This window comes from Emys orbicularis, chromosome 4, assembly GCF_028017835.1.
Source record: "Emys orbicularis isolate rEmyOrb1 chromosome 4, rEmyOrb1.hap1, whole genome shotgun sequence".
In the NCBI taxonomy this organism is placed as follows: Eukaryota; Metazoa; Chordata; order Testudines; family Emydidae; genus Emys; species Emys orbicularis.
The window spans coordinates 16,408,413-16,430,529 of NC_088686.1; the positions used below are offsets into that span (position 1 = coordinate 16,408,413).

Here is a 22,117-nt window from a genome sequence, read left to right on the forward strand (position 1 = left end):
GGAATTATTGTCCATTCACAACCTGTTGATCTTAGTGATTCACTGTTCAGCTCATTCCATCTATATAATTTTAAATATAAGCTAAATTGTGATCAGTATAGTTAAAATTAACCATTCAAATATGTGGACACCTACATTTAAAAATATCTGCCTAATTATGTATGACTTAAAATAAAATTAGTTGTCATATTTTTACATCACAGTATATGGCATTTCTTAATTTAGCAACAGAAAGGCACAATTATTAAGCCATAAAATACAGTACCTGAATCTAACAGTTTTATTTATACCTAAAACCAATGTCAACCTAGACATTTTATTTTGTGGAAGGGATTGAAGGAAATAACTTCAGTTTTTACAACTGATCTCACTGCAAGTTTGGTCCATTAGAAATGCCATCTATATAAACAACTGAGTTTGGGGAAGAATGGAGGAAAACACATAAGCTGTTCCATTAGCGGTTTGTTGTTCAATAACTGGTAAGTTATTATGAAATGACTTAAACCGAACACAAATGGAACTTTCTGATCAGCTGTCAGACACCTTTGCAATATGCCAAAGTATACAAGTACAGTATGATGTATGTTTCACTACGTACGTGTATACACACATATATATGTACTGCATGTATATACACACACACACACACACACACACACACACACACACACCATTACAGCAATAAGAATAGACATGGCATTTATAGAGTATAGCACTTCTCAGGAGAGTAATTCTTGGCTTTTGGCCCACCACCATACCTAAGATGTGCAATTTCCTTTAAATGCAGTGCCTGTCATGTATTGCTGTTAAAGTCCCTGCTAAAGCAAAGTTCACAAGTCTGCCAATAGCAAACCGGTGCACATTTTCTTACATTAGGCAACTACCTCCCTTCTTCCCTTGTCAAGTGAATAAGTCTACATCAAGAAAGACCAATAAAAAGAAACAGGCAAGGAACCAAAAACATGAGAGAAAACCCAACCATTCCATATGTAATATAGCGATAGGGAAGTTCAACCTCCATGCGCTGCCTTGCTTGTCGTATATCATCACACGGTATAGAGAACATTTTACAGGCCAGTGGGATGGTGATTTTCTTCATCATTATTCTTGTTAACAATAGTAGTACTACTCCAATCAATAACCGCAATATGGCTTTTCCAAATAAAGTCACAGTGATGGAGGGAGGAATTAAAGGCAATGTATCTGGGGAAGGATCTTGCATTAGACCCAACATGTAATTAAAATGAGATCCACAAGCAACTCCAGCACCACAACCCAGAATCTGAGCTGTATCTCCTCGTGATGTGCTCCAGGTGTCAAGAGTGAAAGAGAAAACCCCCAAGGCTAAATGAAGACTGATGATAATTAGTGGTGCATACTTGTAAGTTAAATTGAAGTTATCAATCAGGTCCACAGCTGGATGGAAGACAACCAAGATGAGAATAGCATATAGAAATCCAGCAATAACATCCTGTTGAGAGGAGATAAAAGATACAATCATTTAGTATGATATACTTTATTTTTAGGATTTCTTTCATATCCAACTTCGAAATAACTATTTCAATAATTCATTTAAGATTGTAATTTACATTAACATGGAGAATAGTTTAGTTGCTTTGTAGGTAGAGATGCTTCCTCATGTTTGAAATCTCCTTTTTCTTACATTTAACCTTTCACAATGTATATAGTTTTGTTCTAATAGTAGGGGAAGGAATTGTACTTGCTCCTTTTCTAATGCAATGTACAAAGAGCCTAAGATTCAGCAGAGATGGTTTCTGGGACTGGTTTTCAAAGAAGTGGTCCTAAGCCCCATCTGAAGCTGCCAAGTTCTGGTATCTGCACTCCTAAGAATGAGACAAAGGTAAAACCCACTGTGAAAAATTGCCAGGTAGGAATGGGATAAACAGCAACAAAGTTTGGTAACTTTAAAAAAAACTAGCAGATAGTGTCACGGTTAGATATTACTAATGGTCACTAAGCCTACAACAGAATTTCTTAGCAAGTACACTCTGGGATTGCAACAACAAAGTACTGATATCTCTACTATTTACAGTATGTAGAAATACACAGCTGTAATATATGTTAGGAAGAATCCATTCATTTGAATACTAGTTTGTTATTCAAATGATTCTGCTGTGTCGCAGACATATCGTTATACTTGTACTGAATATGCTTTATTTTTTTTAAACTTCCATAAAGTATTTTGTAATTTGTTTTTAAAAGGAGACTGCCCTACTTGGGTAATTTTTGATATATCATGACTAAAACAAATTGACCTGCCAGATGTATTTCATAATTTGGTTACCACGTTTGTGAATTACCAAAGTTGTGTGTTTGAAAAAGGGTTACTCCATCAATGTTTGTCTTTTTTGGTCCTATAAAGCCAACATCATGCTGCATTACTGTTAACACAAAGGCAGAAGCAGCATAGTATTAGTCTAATCCATACAAAAGTCTGTCACAAAAATAGGATTATGACTAAGAAGAAAAGCAGCAGTGGAACTAGGAGGGAGAAGCCCTTTGACCATGCAGATATCTTCCAGAGTATCAAGGCAACACAAAACTACTGACCAAGTACATTCTCTTCCCAGCGTGCTGTAGCGTGAAAGTCTTCTTCCCTTAAATAAGATTTAACTTGATGCTTTTGCAAAGTGCCAAGGTGACAAGTGAAAGCTGAATGAGCATGAAAAGTTTTCCTCATGCCCTAACAAAGTACTTCAACCCTTCTCCGGATGAACTATCAGAGAGGGAGAGGGCAAGTTTGTCCCTTTGCCTGTTAGTCTTTGACTTCTGCACTGAAACTGCAAACAAGAGTGCCAATTAATTTTAATTGTGTAACTAATTTATATAAGTTAATAAGCTTGATACAGAATTTTTAACCATAATATTGGTCCTTCAGCCAGTCTTACTATGTAAAAAATGCTTTATACAATTTATTTTGCTTTTAAGTATGTGTGGGGAAAATGTTTTTAGTTACAAACCCAATCAGCAATAAACTATTACCTCTTAATAAGGGCACACATTTTGCTAGTTTTAGTTACTGTAATTATTTTAAAAAATTCGGTCAAAAACATCTAGGGTTCTAGACAGCTGCCTTTTCTGCAAACTTATAAAGTTACTAGGTAAAATCTTTGTAGACTGTATAGTTTTTCTATTTGCTAATAAATTATATGATGATAAACAATTTATTTCATTTAAATTTAACAATAGAGTACTGGCTCCACATACAGTAACATATGCTGAAAAAAGCCCCTCGGATTACCACAATGCACAAGATACCTTAGTGTAGTTTAAATATCTGAATATTACAGAGGGATATGAAAGCAGGTATATGGTGTCGTCATTATGTCAAGTAACAGATTTAATGTGTGGTGTTTCTCTTACCAAAATTGAGTGCATTCCCATGTAAATTCGACTAAAACAAACCAGGGAACACCAACAGATCACAAGAATCAGACCATACATAAGGGGATACTGGAAAAAAAAAGAAAAGAAAAAGATTGTATTAGAATCATAAGCCATAAGTATATACTCCATGAAAATGATTTAGCAATGAATAGCTACACCACACTTGGATCTCATATTTCAAATACCATTTTAAACTGTACACAGAACAGTTCTAATAAAGTATCAGAGGGGTAGCTGTGTTTGCTGCTTTTACAGATCCAGACTAAGAGTCCTGTGGCACCTTGTAGACTAACAGACGTATTGGAGCATGAGCTTTCATGGGTGCATCCGACAAAGTGGGCATTCACCCACGAAAGCTCATGCTCCAATACATCTGTTAGTCTATAAAGTGCCACAGGACTCTCTGCTGCTTTTACAGTTCTAATAAAGTTAGCTAAAGCCTACAGCCGACTGAGGGGAGTGGAACATTTCTCTCTGATTTACAGAAACATTAGTTGCTTCCATGATGTATTAAATCTCCATAAAAAGGAGTTCCAGCATGTTGGTGCTACAAAATCATTGCATACTATTTTCCCTATCCTAAAGAAAGCCTCACTTGTTTGTTTCCTTACCAATACAATCTCTCCTTCATTCCCTTTCTCTCCTAGCATCTTGAGTGAGTCTGTTCTTCCTCTCCTTCAACTCCTGTTGACTGACTCTCACATCTCTCACTCCGGTGATAATTCCCCACTCCCCAAATCTCAAGAAACTTGCTTCCACTGACTTCAATGGGCTTTGAATCAGGTCTCAAATGCCCTCAACTCTTCTTTTAAAGCCCACTTCAAAAACTACTTTTACTTTCCACTATCGAGTTAGGTCCTGATCCAGCAAAGCACTTAAGCATGTGTGCAACTTTATTAAAGTCAATAGAACTAAATCACATGCTTAACTTTAAGCACTTAAGTAGTTCTAAAGTTGCACACATGCTTAAGTGCTTTACTGCATCAGGGCTTTATACGCTAGTGCTGTTTACTATTTCTCCTCTTGCCCTAGGCTCAGTTTTTACTTAAGTGTCAGAGCTTACAACATCTTTCCTCACTATATGGATCCATTTATTTTAACCCTTGTCTCTCTTTCCTACCCCCTTCCCTCTGTCTGCTTTTCTATTCTATTCACAGTACAGGCAGTGCTGGGCAGGACCATGTCTTTTTAATCAATTAAGCATCATACAAAGTTATAACATTATGAAGATATGTAATAAAATTATAATACTGTAACACAGTAAGGGCAGGGCCATCCCTAGGGGCGTGCAAGGCCCGGAGCAGAAGTTACCGATTCGTCTCGTCCGGGACCGACCGCACTGGCCAATCGCAACAGCCCGCTGGGCCCCCCAAAGCACGGGGCTCAGAGCGGTCGCCCCGATTTGCCCTATCCAAGGGATGGCTCTGAGTAAGGATGTAGGTTCTTGAGAGTAGAGACAGAGCTTAAAACATTTTGGGCACTATTCACATAGTATTACCATCATACCCAACCAACTCTGTTTTGCAAGTTTGCATCAGATTTTAATATTCAAGTCTAAATACTTTTTGCTTTTGGTCTCTCTCATAATCAAGCTAGGCAGTTGGTTATTTTTTTGCCTTTGTCTGTCCACTTAGGCCCTGTCTATACTACAAAGTTTTGTTGTAAAAGTTATGCCGCTTTAATTAAAACTGCTGTTGCATGTCTACACTAGCTCGTTGTGTCGGTAAAGTGCATCCATGCAAACAGCTCTTGCATCAACACAGAGAGCAGTGCGCTGGAGTAGCTATCCCACTGTGCAACTGGTCGCAGGGTGCTTTGAGAAGGGTTTGCAATGCCTCATGGGGCAGGTACAGCATCTAGGGTGACCAGACAGCAAGTGTGAAAAATCGGGACGGGGGTGGGGGGTAATAGGAGTCTATGTAAGAAAAAGCCCCAAATATCGGGACTGTCCCTATAAAATCGGGACATCTGGTCACCCTAACAGCATCACATGATGCAGGTTTCTCAATCTCATCATTCCAGGGGCATCCTAGTAGATTGTCAGCTTTTCAACTGAAGGGGGTGAGGGGGAGGGAGAGGATAGTGGTGTGTCTGGGGCGAGGAAGACAGCTGGCTGACCGACCTATCCTGAGGCAAAAAAAGGCTTTATGCCTCTCATCAAGGTGGTTTTGTTTTGCCACCAAAAGTAGCTTTGCACTGTGTACACCTCCCCTGTTTTGTCAGCAAAAGGCAGCTTTTGCCGACAAAACTTTGTTGTGTAGCCAATGCCTTATTCTCTTATCTGTTAGACTGCAAGCTTTTTGTCATTTTCTGCGTGTTCATACTGTGCCTAGCACAATGGGACCCTCACCTAGTTTGCCACCATAATGTTTAAATTATTATTACCATCATTACATCATAACATTACTCTCCAGTAGCAGCTACTCCTCCCCTGTAGTAATACTACCTAGATTTTTACAAGTAATCCTTGCTAGAATCTTTCACCTGATCATACAATACTTTTTGTTTGTTTGTGGAAAAAGAAGTGGGTTGTAGCCCACGAAAGCTTATGCTCAAATAAATTTGTTAGTCTCTAAGGTGTCACAAGTACTCCTGTTCTTTTAATAGAAAGAAGAAAAGCCTTATTTTCTAAAGAACCAGAACACAGCCTATAGTGGTCATGCACAGACTAAAAGTTTAGACTGTATTTTTAATTACTGGCTCTCTTCTAGAAGGTACAGAAAATCACTCATCTTCCAAAATCTATCTGCAAAATGACAAAGTTATAATCAGCTACAGTACCAATGCTCATTGCTTATTTTGTTGCAACAGACCAAGATTTGTACCGGAAACTTTTTTTCTCCCCAACAGTAACTAACTATGCAAGGCAGAGGCATAAAATAATTGACTATGGAAAAAGCATGCTTCTCTGAAAAGTGACTTAAAAAAAAAAAAGTGTGGTTCCAAATTTATTTGACAGTTCCAGATCAGCTCTGCTCAGTTTACCAGTAAAAACATGTTTTTTGTTTTGTTTTTTTAATTTCCACCTCTCTAAACTTATCTGGGGAAGTGAAACTCTGGCTAGGTTCTTTCCAAGTTCACACATTAACAATTAAAAATGTTGCAATCGAAACTAAGTTATCAATTCTGCTGATGCATAAGCCAGAACAGAATCTCCTCCCCCCAAAGCTGGATCCAAAGCCCATCAAAGTTGATGGAAAGGACTAACAAAAATGGGGAACATTTATTTTAAATCAGCAAAGTCAGCAGATAAGGCTGACCGTACACCAGATCCTTGAGTTTAAGACAGTGCTTCATTTTGGGGGGGGAGGTATTAAAAATAGAGGTACTTTAGAGAAGGCACCACTGCTTTTAAAAAGCTACAGTAGAACCTCAGTATGAACTGACCAGTCAACCACACACCTCATTTGGAAGTATGCAATCAGGCAGCAGAAGAGACGAGGGGGGGGGGGGGGGGAAGCAAATACAGGACAGTACTGTGTTAAATGAAAATTACTAAAAAATAAAGGGAAAGCAGCATTTTTTTCTGCATAAATACAGCTTTACAGAACAAGTCAATGTTCAGTTGCAAACTTTTGAAAGAATCACCATAACATTTGGTTCAGAGTTACGAACAACCTCCATTCCCAAGGTGTTCATAACTCTGAAGTTATGCTGTATACTGTAAATAAGCAAACTCAATTTAAACTAATTGAATATATGAACTGGAATATGGTTTTAGAACATTTCAAAATTTCAGTTTGGAAACTGCAAAAATTATGCCCATAACTGGACCTCTATTTGTTCAGTTCATACTTTTGGAAAATTTTTACCTGTATGAGAAATGTTCCACAATTCAATACAAGTAAATCATTAATTTGAAGTTAATAGTTCCTAAAATCAAAAATAGTATTTAATATTTAATAAGTATCAAGGAACTGGTAAACAGGATGCATCCAAAATGACAAATCCTTAGTGGCATTGGAGGTCTCCTATGATCTAGTAAAATTTATAATACAATATCCTGTGACAAGGTACAACACTGATAAATTACTGTTGTGATAAAGCACTCCAAAGAGGTAGTCCACATCAGTTTTGCTGATTTCAAAGTAGCAATGACAGGAGAGAGACTAGTGCTAACCTATTCTATGAGAAAAACTTGCTAACAGTATACCATCCGACATTTTAAGAAAAAGCTAGGGTTGACAGAGGACACCCAGTAGGTGCAACATCCTTCGAGTCACAAATATAACAGAACACATTCTCCATTTCCATTCAAAATGCATGCTGCAATCTACAACACATGATGCTGCTGCCAAGTATTTAAACAGTAGTTTCACTAACCCTTCAAAAGACACCACTTTAATTAATATGGCTATATGGATTCATACACACTTCATGAAGTTTGAGTTTGTAGATCCAAAGAGTTGTCAGATTGTGATCAGAAACTGTTTTACACAATATTGAGTTTACCCATCTGTGAAGTGGGAAAAATAACTTATCTATTCTCCAGGGTCTTACAAAACATAATATTTGTACAGAACCTTGCAATCTTTTGTTGAAAAGAGGACATAGTTTACTGTCTGAAGATTTTACAAACTTTGTTAAACAATGAATTGTCTGCATATTATTAAAAAAATGGGTGGTAGTGCAGGAAAACAGAAGTTATATTTATTCAAAGGAGAATAAATAAATAAAATAAACTGTTTAGAATTACAGTTATCCCAGAACACTTTAAATGTTTTATAACCATCTATTCCATGAGTCAACCATCTACTACAGCAAGATTACATTAAAAGCAATCTAGAAACACTAATTAAACCTTTGCTAGCAGCCTTTTAATGATACATAAATAACTCAGATGCACTTTTGCACATTTTACAAGTTTGATCCTTAAAATATTTTAACAGCCAAATAAGCCTATTGAGGAGACCCACTATTTCAGAAATACTTGCTGCAGAACCAAGTCTTTCAACTCCCACTGGTGAGTGACTAAGCCCTCCTGCTGAGATAATCTGCCAAATTGTTTTGAGCACCCAGCAAATGAAGGGATATCAGGCTGACTCAATGAAAAAAAATACATCATGCCAACAAAAGAACCACTTCCCATCATAGTGGGGCAGATGCTTCCCCTTCTTGCTGTTTATATAGTGCATCACAGTTGGATTGTCTGCTAGGACCTGAACAGTGGTGCACCGAAGCAGGGGTAGGAAAGTCTTGCAAACTAGACAAACAGTTCTGACTTCTAATTTATTTGTATCACTGAGACTGCGTCCAAAACCCCAGACCGCCTGTATCTGGAGGTTGTCCTACTGTGCACCTCAGTCCTGCTTGGACACATCTGTCACAATGAATCTAAGGGGGCAGGTGGGTGGAATAGAACACCTTGACAGATCTGAAGGTCTGTCCATCAACACGGAGATGGCAGCACTTTTCGTACTTCTACCAGTAGTCCATGCTGCGCCTGATTGGTTGATAAAACTAATATCAGCCCCCTGAATAGGATGGAGGTGGAGTCTTGAATATGGAGTCCTAAGGACATGCTGCCATGTAATCTAGTAAGGTGAGACAGATTCTCACATGTTTTTGGCTGACTGATTCAAACACTTAACTTCTTTTAAACTTGAGTATAGCTCATGAAATGCATTAATTCCAATTTTAGCAACACCTGCAATTGTCTCATGATATAAGCCTCAGCTCCTGGAGTAACGAAATTGCATAAGCAGCTCAGCTTCCAACTGGGGGGGTGTGCAGGGGAGGAGGGGAGAATGTTTCTATTTCTCAGGGTTCCGGGGGGGGGGGGGAAAGGCTTGAAACACGAACCCTAAAGGCTCAAAGCCCAGAAGACAAAAAAAAAATTTTTAATCTCATGATTTAAAATAATCTCATGATTTTGGAGGAACTGACATGATTTTTTCATCACTTGTGGTTAGCAATACTGAATTTATAATCAAATATAAATTGTTTAAGATAGCTGCCTGGAAGGAAACTGAATACTACTGATTTATAGAAAGAACTCTGCTGAGTTTCTATTTCTCCCAGTTTGCTTGCTTACTAAAGGTATCTACATTAATCTAGGATCCTTAACAATTCATCTGCTCTTGTTGCTAACCCTTAGGAACACAGAAGATGAGACAACACCAAGTCAACACAAACTTTATCCACTGATCCAAGGAGCTTTGGAGGCTCAACTCAAAATAAAAATAAATGTGATATGCAGGCATTCATGAAAGTTAGGGAGAAACCTGAAATAGTCTGAACATACTCCATTCTCCTTGACCTTTACATAAGGAAGCCTGGAAAATTATGATATTGTCTTCTACAAACCACATAAAGAGAACTTTAATTCTTTAGGGTTTTTGTTAAAGCATGAATGTCAATGCTTTTCTTGAACACATGGCATGGAAAAAATCTTTCAAGATTCTCTACACTACATTATTGGGAAGGAAGAACATGCTTCATTTTAACTGGTATGTACTGTATCAGAGTCCAGAAATAAACAAAATTTCAAACTTTTTAATAAAAGTTTTGAAGTCCTCAGATTAAGATGGTATACTGTTTCACAACTCATAAAGGGCAAGACATTTTTCTTAAACTACATATTTGCAAAACACTGTATTGCGCAAAATAGGGTGCAGCTTCCTTTTATCGTTTGAGAAGAATCATTAGTTTTACAAAGCCATAAAAGGGAGGCAGTCACAAGACCCACGGCATACTTCCAAGATTAGTTTCATTTCCTATATAGCAAAAAGAATATCAGTCTGATAAGTTTAGTATAAATTTAAGAACTGTGTCCAGTATAGACCACAGTAGCTGTTTGTACAGGAGTATTGCAGGTGCTAGGAGTCATACAAAATCTAAGACTTGTAAAATGTATCAGAGCTCTTATGTACTCCAGTTGTCTTTGGGGAACATGCTTAGGATTTTAGCTAATCAGGAATCCCAGAGACCTCAGCTTTCCAATAATGGCATAGATTGATACTTGGATCTTTTCCACAGTACTAGCAATTTCTACTTAAGTAGAAAGAAAAATGCCAAAGTAAAGCCACAAAATTACAGTAATTTCAATATGTGGTTCCTTAAGTAAGAAAGTGCCAGATCAGCAGAGCTGCAACAGCATATGAGAAATTCCCCTATGGAAACGTGCACTGGCATCCAGGAGATGATGAGTTCAAATCTTATTTCATCCACATACTAGGGGTGTGCTTCACTGCTCTTCTTATTAAGCAAGACCTCAGGAGGTACACAAGTGTCATTCAAAATATTTTCACAGAGGAAATGTGTGAAGATCTGAAAGGTTCCCAAGATCACTCCTGGCACAGCTGGGAACAGAAACCAAATTTCATCCATTTGGCCATGCTGTCTCTCAGAAAGATTAGACTAAGTCTTCATACTTGGCTATACTTTCTTTTAAATGGGCTACTCCTGCATCTCCAGCTCTATAAGACACTGCGAGACATACAGTGAATGATAAGCTTTAATTACATGATCCCATGCTTTCCTCCTTGCCCCTTTAGAGTGGTGTTGTCAAGACATGGGTCTAGGACAGTGCTTCTCCATTGTGGACCACATCCAATACTACCTGTATGGCCCTGAGGATGTCACATGGGCTGCAGCTCTGTGCCGATTGGGCCGCAAGCAGCCTGTGGGCAGCCGATTGAGAACCACTGATCTAGGACCTTGGAGAACTGTATTCCATCCCCAGCTCTACCAAAGATTTCTTATATGATGCTGAGCAAGTCATTTAAACCAATTTTTTCAGAGGTGGCCACTCTATTTTTTAAAAACTAATTTTATGCTAAAACAAAAATGTCACCACAAATGTCACCTCAAAACTTTAACTCCAACCACATACTTCTCCATGATAAAACACCACATCAGACACTTCAGCAATGCACTGATGTTCAATAGACATTTACATGTTGCAAATGTCAGAATTAAGGTTTCACAGTACAGTCAGATTCTGAGGAATGAGGTGTTTGTACTGTTACTGAACATGTTGGAGATGGTATTCACAGAGTTGAGGAGCCTGTTAGTGAAAGTGGTGTGTGTGATGAATAGGGGTTATGGTAGGCTAAAAAAGAATATCCTAATTGACATTTCTTTGGTTTTAAGGGTTTGTGTGAGCGGCCATTTCCTTTAAGGAACCTTAGCTAATATTTTTTATGTGTGCAAATTATATTAATGAATGACAGATTAGATGACATGCTATTTAGGAGAAAAGAAAGTTAACAGATAAGAAATTTTCTGCCATGGAAAGGCCACTGGTGTAGTAATTCTCCTATTCACTCATCTTTGAATTCCATTTGTTCAAACTCATTGGTAGCTATTACAGTTTCTAGTGTTATCCATGAAAATAAATAAATAAATAAATAAATAAATCCATTTAAGACCACAGATGGACCAGACTAGTGTTTATTTACTGTTTTCTTCTTATATCCAGAATCTTTTATTTGGATTTCTGAACAAACTGAATTAATTAAATAAGTCTTGAAATCTTTCTTAAAAAGTCTGGATGATGGTAATGACCAATTTTCTACTAATCCAGCCACCACTGACAAGAACTCTCTCCAAAAAGCCTCCCCACCTTTCCTCGTAAGAATTTTTTCAAAGCTAGCAACTGTTTCACCTGGATATCGGTCTTCCATGATCTCAAGCAAAGATGAAGTCTGATTTCTGCCTATAGGTATTATAGTTCCAGTTAAAAACCTCAGGGTATCCATGAATATATCCAATATAAAAAAAAGAGGCTGAGGAAGTCTATTATGACAACTTTAAATCTGCTAGGTATGCTGTCTTTTAGGTATAATGAGAATGTCATAACAGAGCTGGCAAAAAAGTGTAAACTAATGTCTGGCCACTGCTGGCAATTTCTCCAGAGACTTATCTATTTGACCGCAGAAACAAATGCTCCAAAGTATCGTTTCCTTAAGTAATGAAGGCATGGCAATATGTACTTTACAGATCAGATTTTTCCTTTTCAAATCCCTAGATGTTCATATATCATATATTATGCCTCCTGTTTTTATTGGGAAATTCCCATTCTGCTTTAATTGCATCCCCTAAAGTAGGTTAGCAAGCTTCTGGTTGGATCCACGCAGAAAATATTTCCCTTGAAGTGCCCTTCTTGAACTTCTTTCCCTCTGACTGAATGCCAAGGTTTTTAATTACTTAATCATTGTTTGAAAACATTCGTAAGGAGACAATCTGTCTTGGAAGATTATGACCCAGGGTCAGAAAGTTCCCCTTCCTTCGTGGAGGAGAGTACCAAAGAGGACTCTAGATACCCATTTCTTTTAGTTTAGACTCCAGTTTTCTGTATAGGTGGAAAGGAAATTCTGCTTAAAAAAAAAAAAAAGTATTTTCCCTTCCTTCTCAGTTAAAAAAAGCCAGGCCTTTTTCAACTTTCTTTCTAATGGTGAGGTTCTAGCATGAGAACAGGGTTCCAAATGTAGTTTTGTTGTGTGTAGTACAGTAACTCCTCACTTAACGTTGTAGTTATGTTCCTGAAAAATGCAACTTTAAGCGAAACGATGTTAAGCGAATCCAATTTCCCCATAAGAATTAATGTAAATGAGGGGGTTAGGTTCCAGGGAAATTTTTTTCACCAGACAAAAGACTATATATATTATATATATACACACACACACAAAGTTTTAAACAAAATTTAATACTGGTACACAGTGATGATGATTGTGAAGCTTGGTTGAGATGGAGGAGTCAGAGGGTGGGATATTTCCCTTACAGCTAAATGATGAACTAGCAATTGGCTGAGCCCTCAAGGGCTAACTCTCTCACTCTGCAAGGCAGCAGGAATGGAGGGAGATATGCGCATTTCCCTTAAGTATACTGCCTTGTTAATTAGATCAGCTTGCTGAGACCGCAGCTGCTGCAAGCTCCCTCCATCCTGAGCCCTGCTCTATGGAAGATGGGGTAAGTGGGATGCAGGAGCAGGGGGGAGGGGGACACCCTGACATTAGCCCCCCTCTTCCTTCTCTCCCCTCCCCCTCCCCCCCCGTACAGCAAGCAGGAGTCTCGGGGAGCAGCTCCAAGGCAGAGGGCAGGAGCAGCACATGGCAGTGGGGGGGGGGGGGGAGGGACACAGCTGAACTGCAGGCAGCTGCTGCACAGGGAACTTAGGGGAGTGGGGAGCTGATAGGGGGCTGCCGGTCCACCCTGGTTCCAAGCCCCCACCAGCTAGCTGCAAGGGGCTGCTCTTTCTGCAAGCAGTAGACAAAGCAGGCGGCTGCCAAACAACATTAGAAGGGAGCATTACACAACTTTAAAAGAGCATGTTCCCTAATTGATCAGCAACGTAACAACAAAACAACGTTAACCAGGATGACTTTAAGTGAGAAGTTACTGTACAGTAATTCTATGTTTGAGAACTAAAATAAAATTTGATTTTAATCCATTTAATCACATTAAAATTCACATTTTGCCCCTTTTTTCTATCCCCCAAATGTAGGCCATAGTAGTTGAGGGAAACAGTATTCTCCTCCCTCAGAAATGGCAAGATCAGAAGCTTCTGCTAGCTAAACCCTCAGATAGCTTTTACAGAGCTTACGATTGCAGAGATAATTAAACTTTCAGATGTGAAGGGAAAGTTATTTTCTTAAGTCTAGACAGAAAGCCCCAATGCCTTGGCTGCTGTACTAAGCTTTGCTACCATAGACTGAAAGTTGACCAGACTCATGTCAGTTTTCACTAATAGGCAACTATAAGAACTAAGAATCAGGTAATTTACACTTTCCTGCTTCTCACAGAAATTATGAGAAGCAGACAAACTGGAGATATTTATTTGGGAGAAGGACCCCAACAGAGACTAGGGTAAGGGCGAAAGCGAAGAAAAGAGTAGGGTATCAATGACACAGCTCCATAGCAGCAGCCACAAGACTGCAGGCAGAACAGTACCAGAAACCCTACCGCCCCTCCTCCCAGCCACTTGATGAGAGGCCTGTAGGAGGGAAAGTATGCATGCTCCTCTCCCTACTAGCAACCGGGGATTGGACTTTGAAATTTCAGACATCTACCAACCTTAGGCTGATTCAGAAGACTCCAGGCAGGCAGGTCCTTAATATTTCAGGAGATCTGACTTTGAGAACTGACCTTTAGAGGGGTATGTGGCAGAATATAAAATCTACCTCTTCATCATGTTAGAAATTAAGCGATTGCAATGTAAAATTCGTCTTGTGATATGTCCTGAAATGAAAGGCATGTCTTCCTCTATATTTTATCTAACAGACTACCATTATACTGCAAGTTTGTCCAATTTTCTCAACATGTTTTGCTGAAGCAGCTGTTCTGATCTATAAAATGAAACCACCACTGGTACTGCTGAGTAGGAGTGGGGAGTAGGAGTAAGGAGGTGATTTGATCTCTCTATGGAGCGTTGGTGATACAGATACTGGAATAATGCATACAGCTCTAGTGACCACAGATTAAAAAGGATGTGGAAAAATTGGAGAAGATGCCAAAAACGAACAAAAGTTATTAGAGGGGATGGAGAAAATGCCTTCCAGTGAGAGACTTAAACAGCTTAATCTGTTTAGTTTATCAGAATGATTGAGAGGTGACTTGATTACAGAGTCTAAATACCTTCACAGGGAGAAAATACTAGGTACTAACAGGATCTTTAAATCGAGAGGAGGAAAACAGCAACAAGAGCCAATGGCTGGAAGTTAAAGTTAGACAAATTCAAATTAAAAATAAGGCACTTTTTTTTTTTTTTAAACAGGAAGAGTTACAAAGGAATGTTGTGGATTCTCCATCACTTAATGTCTTCAAATCAGGCAGATATGTTTTAGCCAAACAAGTCATTGGAGTCAGTGCAGGGTGAGAGAGTGAAATTTTATGGCCTGTGTTGTACACACAAAAGTGTTCTTTTTCTAATGGGATTTAACAAAGTTTCATGAAATATCTATTGTGTGTCCATTCAAAAATCTTACTTGCTACTTTCAATAAATAGTTCATTACTGTTGTAACTTAAAGCTCTTCTGAAGATGTAGCAACACAACAGCATTCAAGACCCACCTTTCAGGCCTCACTTTCCAAATAAACACCCCTCAATTCAAGGACAGTCTATTTGTTCTTTACAAAAGCATGGTTGTTAGGCTGATTCCGTAAAAATGGACTTCAACCAGAATCAGTTCACCATCTGCTTTTCAAGAAGCAAAAGAGCATGAATTCTAATTCCCTCTATTTCTACTCTATCAAATATTAATTGACAGATTAAAGTGGGTTTGTTTCAGTGTACCAGAATGTATTTATTCTTGGGGAGGACAGAACTGTGTACCAATGGATATTAAGTAGGCAAGCCTTGGGGGTGTATCAAACCAAGTATTTTTCCACCCCATTGGGAAGATTTAGTTCGTGAGTGAGCCAAGCCCTGAACCAGTTTAAAGATGAAGACAAGACACAGAAAGGATGCATTTCAATTTTAGATCTGTTAGGTATTATAGTATTTTAATAGGACTCAGTGGAAAGCCAACTAAAGAAAAGTTGCCCATAGCAATAATACAATTTAAGTTTTGTACCAACACCCATCTCCATAACATCTGAGGCTCAATTTTTTAAGGTATTTAGGTGGTGTTGTACTCAGCCTTGCAACACCTAACTGATTCAGTAGCCTAAATCTCATTTTTCACAAGGGATTTAAGCACTTAGGAGCCTAAACCCCATTAACTATCAATGGGATTTTAGTTTCTAGGGCCTAAATCCCGTTTGAAAATGAGACTTAGGCTTTAAATCAGGTACATGTTACAACACTGAATGCAGCAACACCTAAATGCCTTCAAAAATCTGGGCCCAAGTGTCTTTCGGATAAAAAACAATAACAATAGTAAAGTCCTTAGTGGACTTATGGAGTCTGTGGCACTTCTCCCTTGATGGGGTCAGAACTCAGTTTGTGGTAGGGACCTTTTTTGGGTGGGGAGTTGGAAATAAAAGAAGTGTTTGATTTGTAAGTGTCATTTATGGCAGAAAGGCTGTCTCAAAGAGAAAAGCTTTGCAACATTTCCTAAAGATGGTCAGACGCTAGACTCACCTGATCTCCTCGGAAGATCGTTCCACAGATGAAACCACTTGACAGAGAATGTGTGTTGTTTTCAGCTCTCACATGCTTGGTCTCGGTCTTAGTGATCTGCATTGTCCAGGAGAAGCACAGCTGTCGTGATGGTTCACAGATAAAAAATTGGTCTTTCATGTAGGTGGGGCGTAATCTATTAATTGCTTTGAAATTTAGGACCAAAGCTTTAAACTAGCATCGGAATCTCACTGGGCGCCAGTAAAGGATCTGAGCACAAACCTGATGGGCTCACAGTTGCCTGAGCCATAGAGATGATAGGCAGCTGCATTCTATACCAGCTGGAACCTATGCATCATCTTCACATTCAGTTTCAGATACTACCAGTTACAGTAACCCAGCCTGGAAGTGACAAGATTGGATTATTGTAGACAGGTCCTTGTCTGTGGGAAGGGATGAAGTTTCCTAGCAAGCTGGAGGTGAAAGGGAATATTTCTGGAAACTGTGCCTATCTGGTTATTCAAGCTTAGTGAAGAGTCAAACAGGACTCTAAAACATTGCACTTGACAAATGGGGGCTATATGTCTTTAATGGAAGGTGGAGACAACATCTTAGCCAGCTCTTTGAAGTCTTTCATCTTTCTGACCAACAACATTTCAGTCTTGTCTGGGTTCAGCTTGAGCCACCTGCTTTTCATCCAACAGCTAATTTCCTATAAGCACTGACATTTTAATAGTAGTGGTGGCTGCATGAATTAATAAGATATATAGCTGAGTGTCAGCATGCTGTTTGCAGCTAAACCCATAACGTCTCATGAGTTCTCCCAGTGGTCTCATGTACATATTGAGGAAAAGAGGGCATAGTATAGATCCTGCACTTGTACACTTCTAAGATACACTATCTTAGCCACATGGAAATAGAAGATTTTGAAATCTTCTTTCCCTTTGACACCAGATAAAGCACAAAGCATTTGTCTTTCTGAACTCAGCTGTGCAATGAATATACATTTTAAGAGCTTTGTGGACATATGAAGTAGGCTACCATTTCTCTCTGGAGTGCGATGGAGCTGGGCAGAAGGATGGTTTCCTGTGCTCTGTGGAGCCTGGAGTTAATCTCTGAAATGAAGACAAGGTTGGTTCTAAGTACCACTATCTTCACAGAAGTTGCAGCATTGAGGTTGCAGGAAAGGAGCTCCCAACTCAAACACCTGGGAACTAACATAACTGCTGTCAAAAAAGATCACTTAGGCAAGATTCTACGAAAGAACTGTGTGTACTTGGAAGGATGCATTAAAGATGCTGCTCTAATTAAAAAAAAAAAAAAAAACCACCTGCTAGTCATGTAGGTAAGATGAAATCCACTACTCATCTACGGCATTAAGGATAGTAGATGAAGCAGCAACTTGATCTTTGAGTGTCTGAACTGCCAGGCCTACCCCAAGTCCATCTTGAAGAAATTAATGAAAAATGCAGATGTAGGGATGAGACCCTTGTCCTCGTACCAATAGGAATACCTCAACCAGGCCTTTGAATATGTTGAGTTAGTAGAGTTATTTCTAGAAGCTAAAAGTATGAATATTCCCTCCTCTGAATAACCTCTTTGGCTTAAGAGGCTCTGTTCAAGAACTTAGCAATTAGATTCAGACTGAATCACTTCAACTTCTGATGCATATCTGGCCCTTGTAATATCAGATCCTTTCTGGACAGAAAATATACAGGGGCTTTTTGTACCATGTCAAAAAAGGCTTCCTTGGCCACACTGGAGAAGCCAGAATTACCAGTGCTGCTTCTCTGCTGATCCCCTGTAATGTTTTGGCAAGGAGAGAAAAGGGAGGGAAGACATAAATAAAAGAATCCCTTTGGGCCATCTTTCTGAAAAAGCATCTGTTGCCTTGGCTTTGTGATTCCACCAGCCAGATAAGAACACTGAACAACTTTGCAATTCAAGTGGGAGGCAAAAAAATCTATTGCTGGGAGACCAGATTCCTTTCCAAGTAAATGGAACACATCTGGCTATAGTTCCCACTCAGGATAATCTAATTTTGGCCTGCTGAGCCAGCCAGCCATAACACTTATTTTCCCTTGGATATGAAGAGAGTGAATTGACTGCAGATAGTTATCTGTCCAAGTCATCAGGAGGTGAGCTTCTCTTTGACGACTGTAGACCTTGTTCCCCTTTGCCTGCTGACATATGACATGGCTGAGGTGTTGTCATGATCAACATGAGGGGAGTCCACATGTGGGAGCAGAATCTAGAGACCATATCAGATTGTCCTGAGGTCTCACCAATTTATGCTGTGCTTGCTCTCGTTTCCATCAGAACCCTTGGAAAGTCCTTGACACCTTGTGAACACCCCATCCCTCTATGCTTGCATCTTTGTTGATAAATGTCCTGAGTGGGTTCGCTTATTAGAATTCCTAACTTAAATCTGCTGAGACTCATTCACCATCTGAATGACCTGAGAATCCTGCTGGGGAGATAGACCTTCGCTGAAGGGTGGATAAGAAGCAGCTCTGTAGTGATCTCATGTGAGCATGAGCCACTAAGAACATCCACAATGAAGACCACTGATCCCAGAAGAAACATGAAGGGGTACTTCCCTTGAGAGACTGACTTCTGTTAAGATTTCTCAGCTTCTCTTCTCTTTCCTGCAAAAAGAAACTTTATAAAGGACCACATCTATGTCAACTCCATGATGAGGAATCCACTGAGACAACGTTAACTGATTTCAAAAAACTGTGGCTCTGCAGCATCCTCATCACATGGTGCCATCTATGAAAGTGGCTCTGGATGAGGTCACACAGGAAGGGGTAAGTAGACACAGACCCCCTCCAGTCCAAGAGCTATTATTAACACTACCAGCACTTTTGTAAATACTTGCCATATTATTACTAAACCAAAGGGCAAGGACCTGTATTGTATAGAGAGCAAAGCTTAGGAAGCATCTGTTAGACTGTTAGATTGAGATACAGCAATAGTGTGTATATCCTGTGACCAACTTGGTCCATAGGGGTGTCATTTCATGACATTTCAATGGGTGGTTTTAATTTGGCACTGCCCATCTCATCTCTGGGACCCACATTTTACAGATGGGGAACTGAGGCAGAGAGAGGCTAAGGGACTAGTCCCAGGTCACACAGGAAGTCCATGGCAGAGCAGGGATTGGAACCTAAGTCTGCCATGCCCCAGACCAGTGCCCAAACTAGGTGGTCATCCTTCCTTGTATGGAGATAGGCATCCCTCAAATCCATTAATACCATGCAGTTCCTTTTGTTGTTGGCAGCCACTGTGGATTTTAAGGTCTCTATACTGAATTTTGATTTCTTCGTGGAACTGTTGAGATACTTGAGGTCAAGAACTGCTCTTTATGGCCTTCTGATTTGGTGGGGGGGGGAAGGGAAGAAGAGACTAGGAACAATATGGAGTAAAAGCCTTGTTTTCCTCTCTAGAGAGGGGACAGGTTATATTGTTCCCATTCATAAGAGATCTAGGATGACTGTCTGCATGCACTGACTCTTCCTCTTTAGGGAAAAGCCCTTAGACTATACAATTCTCTTTTTAAATAGGTTGAGAGGGACCATACTTACAATATTGTGCACCCATACTATCACTGCTTGTGAAAGCATGAATGGGCAGTTAGGGTATCAGATTAACAGATATGATGTATGTTTGTTTACTCTTGGGGCCTGATGCTCCCAATAATTTTCTTGCCAGAAGGAGGGGACTAAGAATACACCTGCCTGGACTTGGCTGCCTGTGATTGGACTGGATAGAGAGGAAGACACTCTTGCAGGTATTAAAAAAAAGTCTCCGTTAGAAAAGATGAGTTCCTGACCACCAGAAAAATAGGCACATTTTTCTTTATAAGAGATACCAGGATAATTCTGAACACACCGAGGAAACTTCTGAGTTTACAGAATGGAAACCAGGGGCAGGAAGAAAAAAAAAAAATACTGTGGGCCAAGATGCCCCTTAGTGCCTGCTGGTTCTTCCACCTCTGAGCTGCTCTCCCTATCATTACTGCACAGCCATCTACTTGGGTTAGAACACTGGCTCTCAAACGTTTGTACTGGTGACCCCTTTCACATAGCAAGCCTCTGAGTGCAACCCCCCTTATCAATTAAAAACACTTTATATATTTAACACCATTATAAATGCTGGAGGCAAAGCAGGGTTTGGGGTGGAGGTTGACAGCTCACAACCCCCGATGTAATCACCTCATGATCCCCTGAGGGGGTCCCAACCCCCAGTCTGAGAACCCATGGGTTATAAGGTGAAGGCAAGGCACAGCAACCTGCAACAGAGGCTGATAGCAACACCCAGGATATTAGGGCAACAACTCACAGCCGCAGTGGTGGATGACTGTCCGATAGTTTCCTAATCTTTTAGGTGTGGCAGGAAATCCCTATCCCACTACTATACCCTCCCAGGGTGCATAAAGAGGGATATTTAGCTATAGCTTGTCTAGGGCATCTGCAGACCTTATAATCATGATTTAGAATACTCAGTACATTCTTCCCTGAGAGTCTAGCCTGGGGGCGGGGGAGGGGGGTATTTTATTTAACTTTGATTCGCTAATTCTGATTTGGAGTTGTGGCCTTCCTTCCATAAGTGGGGAGAATTTCCTTTTGTAGGGTTTCAACTATGCACACCTCGAGGAAAGAGTTCATGGCTATGGCCTGCTGTTTTCTGCATTGATTGTTATGCTGCACTTCAGGAAGGTGAGCACAGGAGGCAGGTGCTCAGGAATATCTGTCCTGCTGCATTCCTCAGATTTATGTTGCTTGAGGGAAACATTTCACTTTGTACCTCTTCAGGGCTTGTCTACATGGGACTTTTCCTATGTGGATGATGCTACAGTGCTCTATGCAACTCTTAATGTGCTGTAGCAGCATCCACATGGAATGTTACTGCATGGTAAGCTACTGCTCTGTAGAGTCACACACTGCTTTGTCACAAAGCAAAGCCCCTTGTAGACAAGCCCTTAGAGTGCCTCCTAGAGAAATTACCTGAATCAGACTCTTCATAAGACCGAGAGGGATTGGGAGGCCCTTTTTCTTCCCTTAGAGCTTCATAATGGTATGAGTAGAGGGGTCTGAACATCTGAGACCCCTTTGATGCTCCTCCTCAGACACCAAGAGAATTTTCAGACTGAGGGTCTCCTGGAGGGCCATGGAACCTTGTGGTTACTTTCTTGTGCAGATTTCTTGCCCTAGAAAGAGGGGGTTCAAACTGAAAGGTTGTGCTGCACTGGGAGCAGAAGGTGGCTTTCCAGGATTCCACATCCTGTTTTGGAGAGAGATTCCTAGACACAGCCTGAGTCAACTGCGTGGGCAGCAGGTTGCAACCCCAGTGATTCAAACAGAATCCTTAACCAACATGCTGCACCTGGTAGACAGAACCGGTATGACACTGCTGGCAAGCAGTAACCCTAAGGCACTGCAGGGCTGGACAGAGGAGCATGCTGCAGAACACTAGGAGCAGATGGGCTAGGGGGTCCCTTATGAGACTCTCCTTTTTCTGTCTGCTCTCTGGGTCTCTATCAGTAAATCCCTGCTGGCGCAGCAGCTGTCAGGAAGAGGCTGGACAGGGCTCCAGGCCAACATTCAGGACTGTAAGCATGGGCTCCAGCGACTAGGCAGGAGGCTCACCTGGCCTTCTGCTATTGTGCCTCAACTTACACACCCCTCATATGGTAGGGAGCTG

At 40.2% G+C, this 22,117-nt stretch overlaps 1 protein-coding gene across 3 annotated transcripts in view; it reads right to left on the minus strand.

Moving 5' to 3' along the window:
• Positions 1-919: 919 nt before the first annotated feature.
• Positions 920-22,117, minus strand: part of SGPP1 (sphingosine-1-phosphate phosphatase 1) — a 32,004-nt gene continuing 10,806 nt past the window's right edge. For 2 of the 3 annotated variants that reach the window (XM_065404008.1, XM_065404007.1), the window contains 2 exons: positions 3,385-3,474; positions 920-1,471 (listed from right to left, as the gene is read on the minus strand). In XM_065404008.1, the coding sequence (XP_065260080.1) occupies positions 920-1,471; positions 3,385-3,474 (642 nt within the window). Of the gene's footprint in view, positions 1,472-1,589; positions 1,845-2,571; positions 2,802-3,384; positions 3,475-22,117 lie in introns of those variants that run through there. The other variant, XR_010561390.1, reaches the window with a different exon arrangement.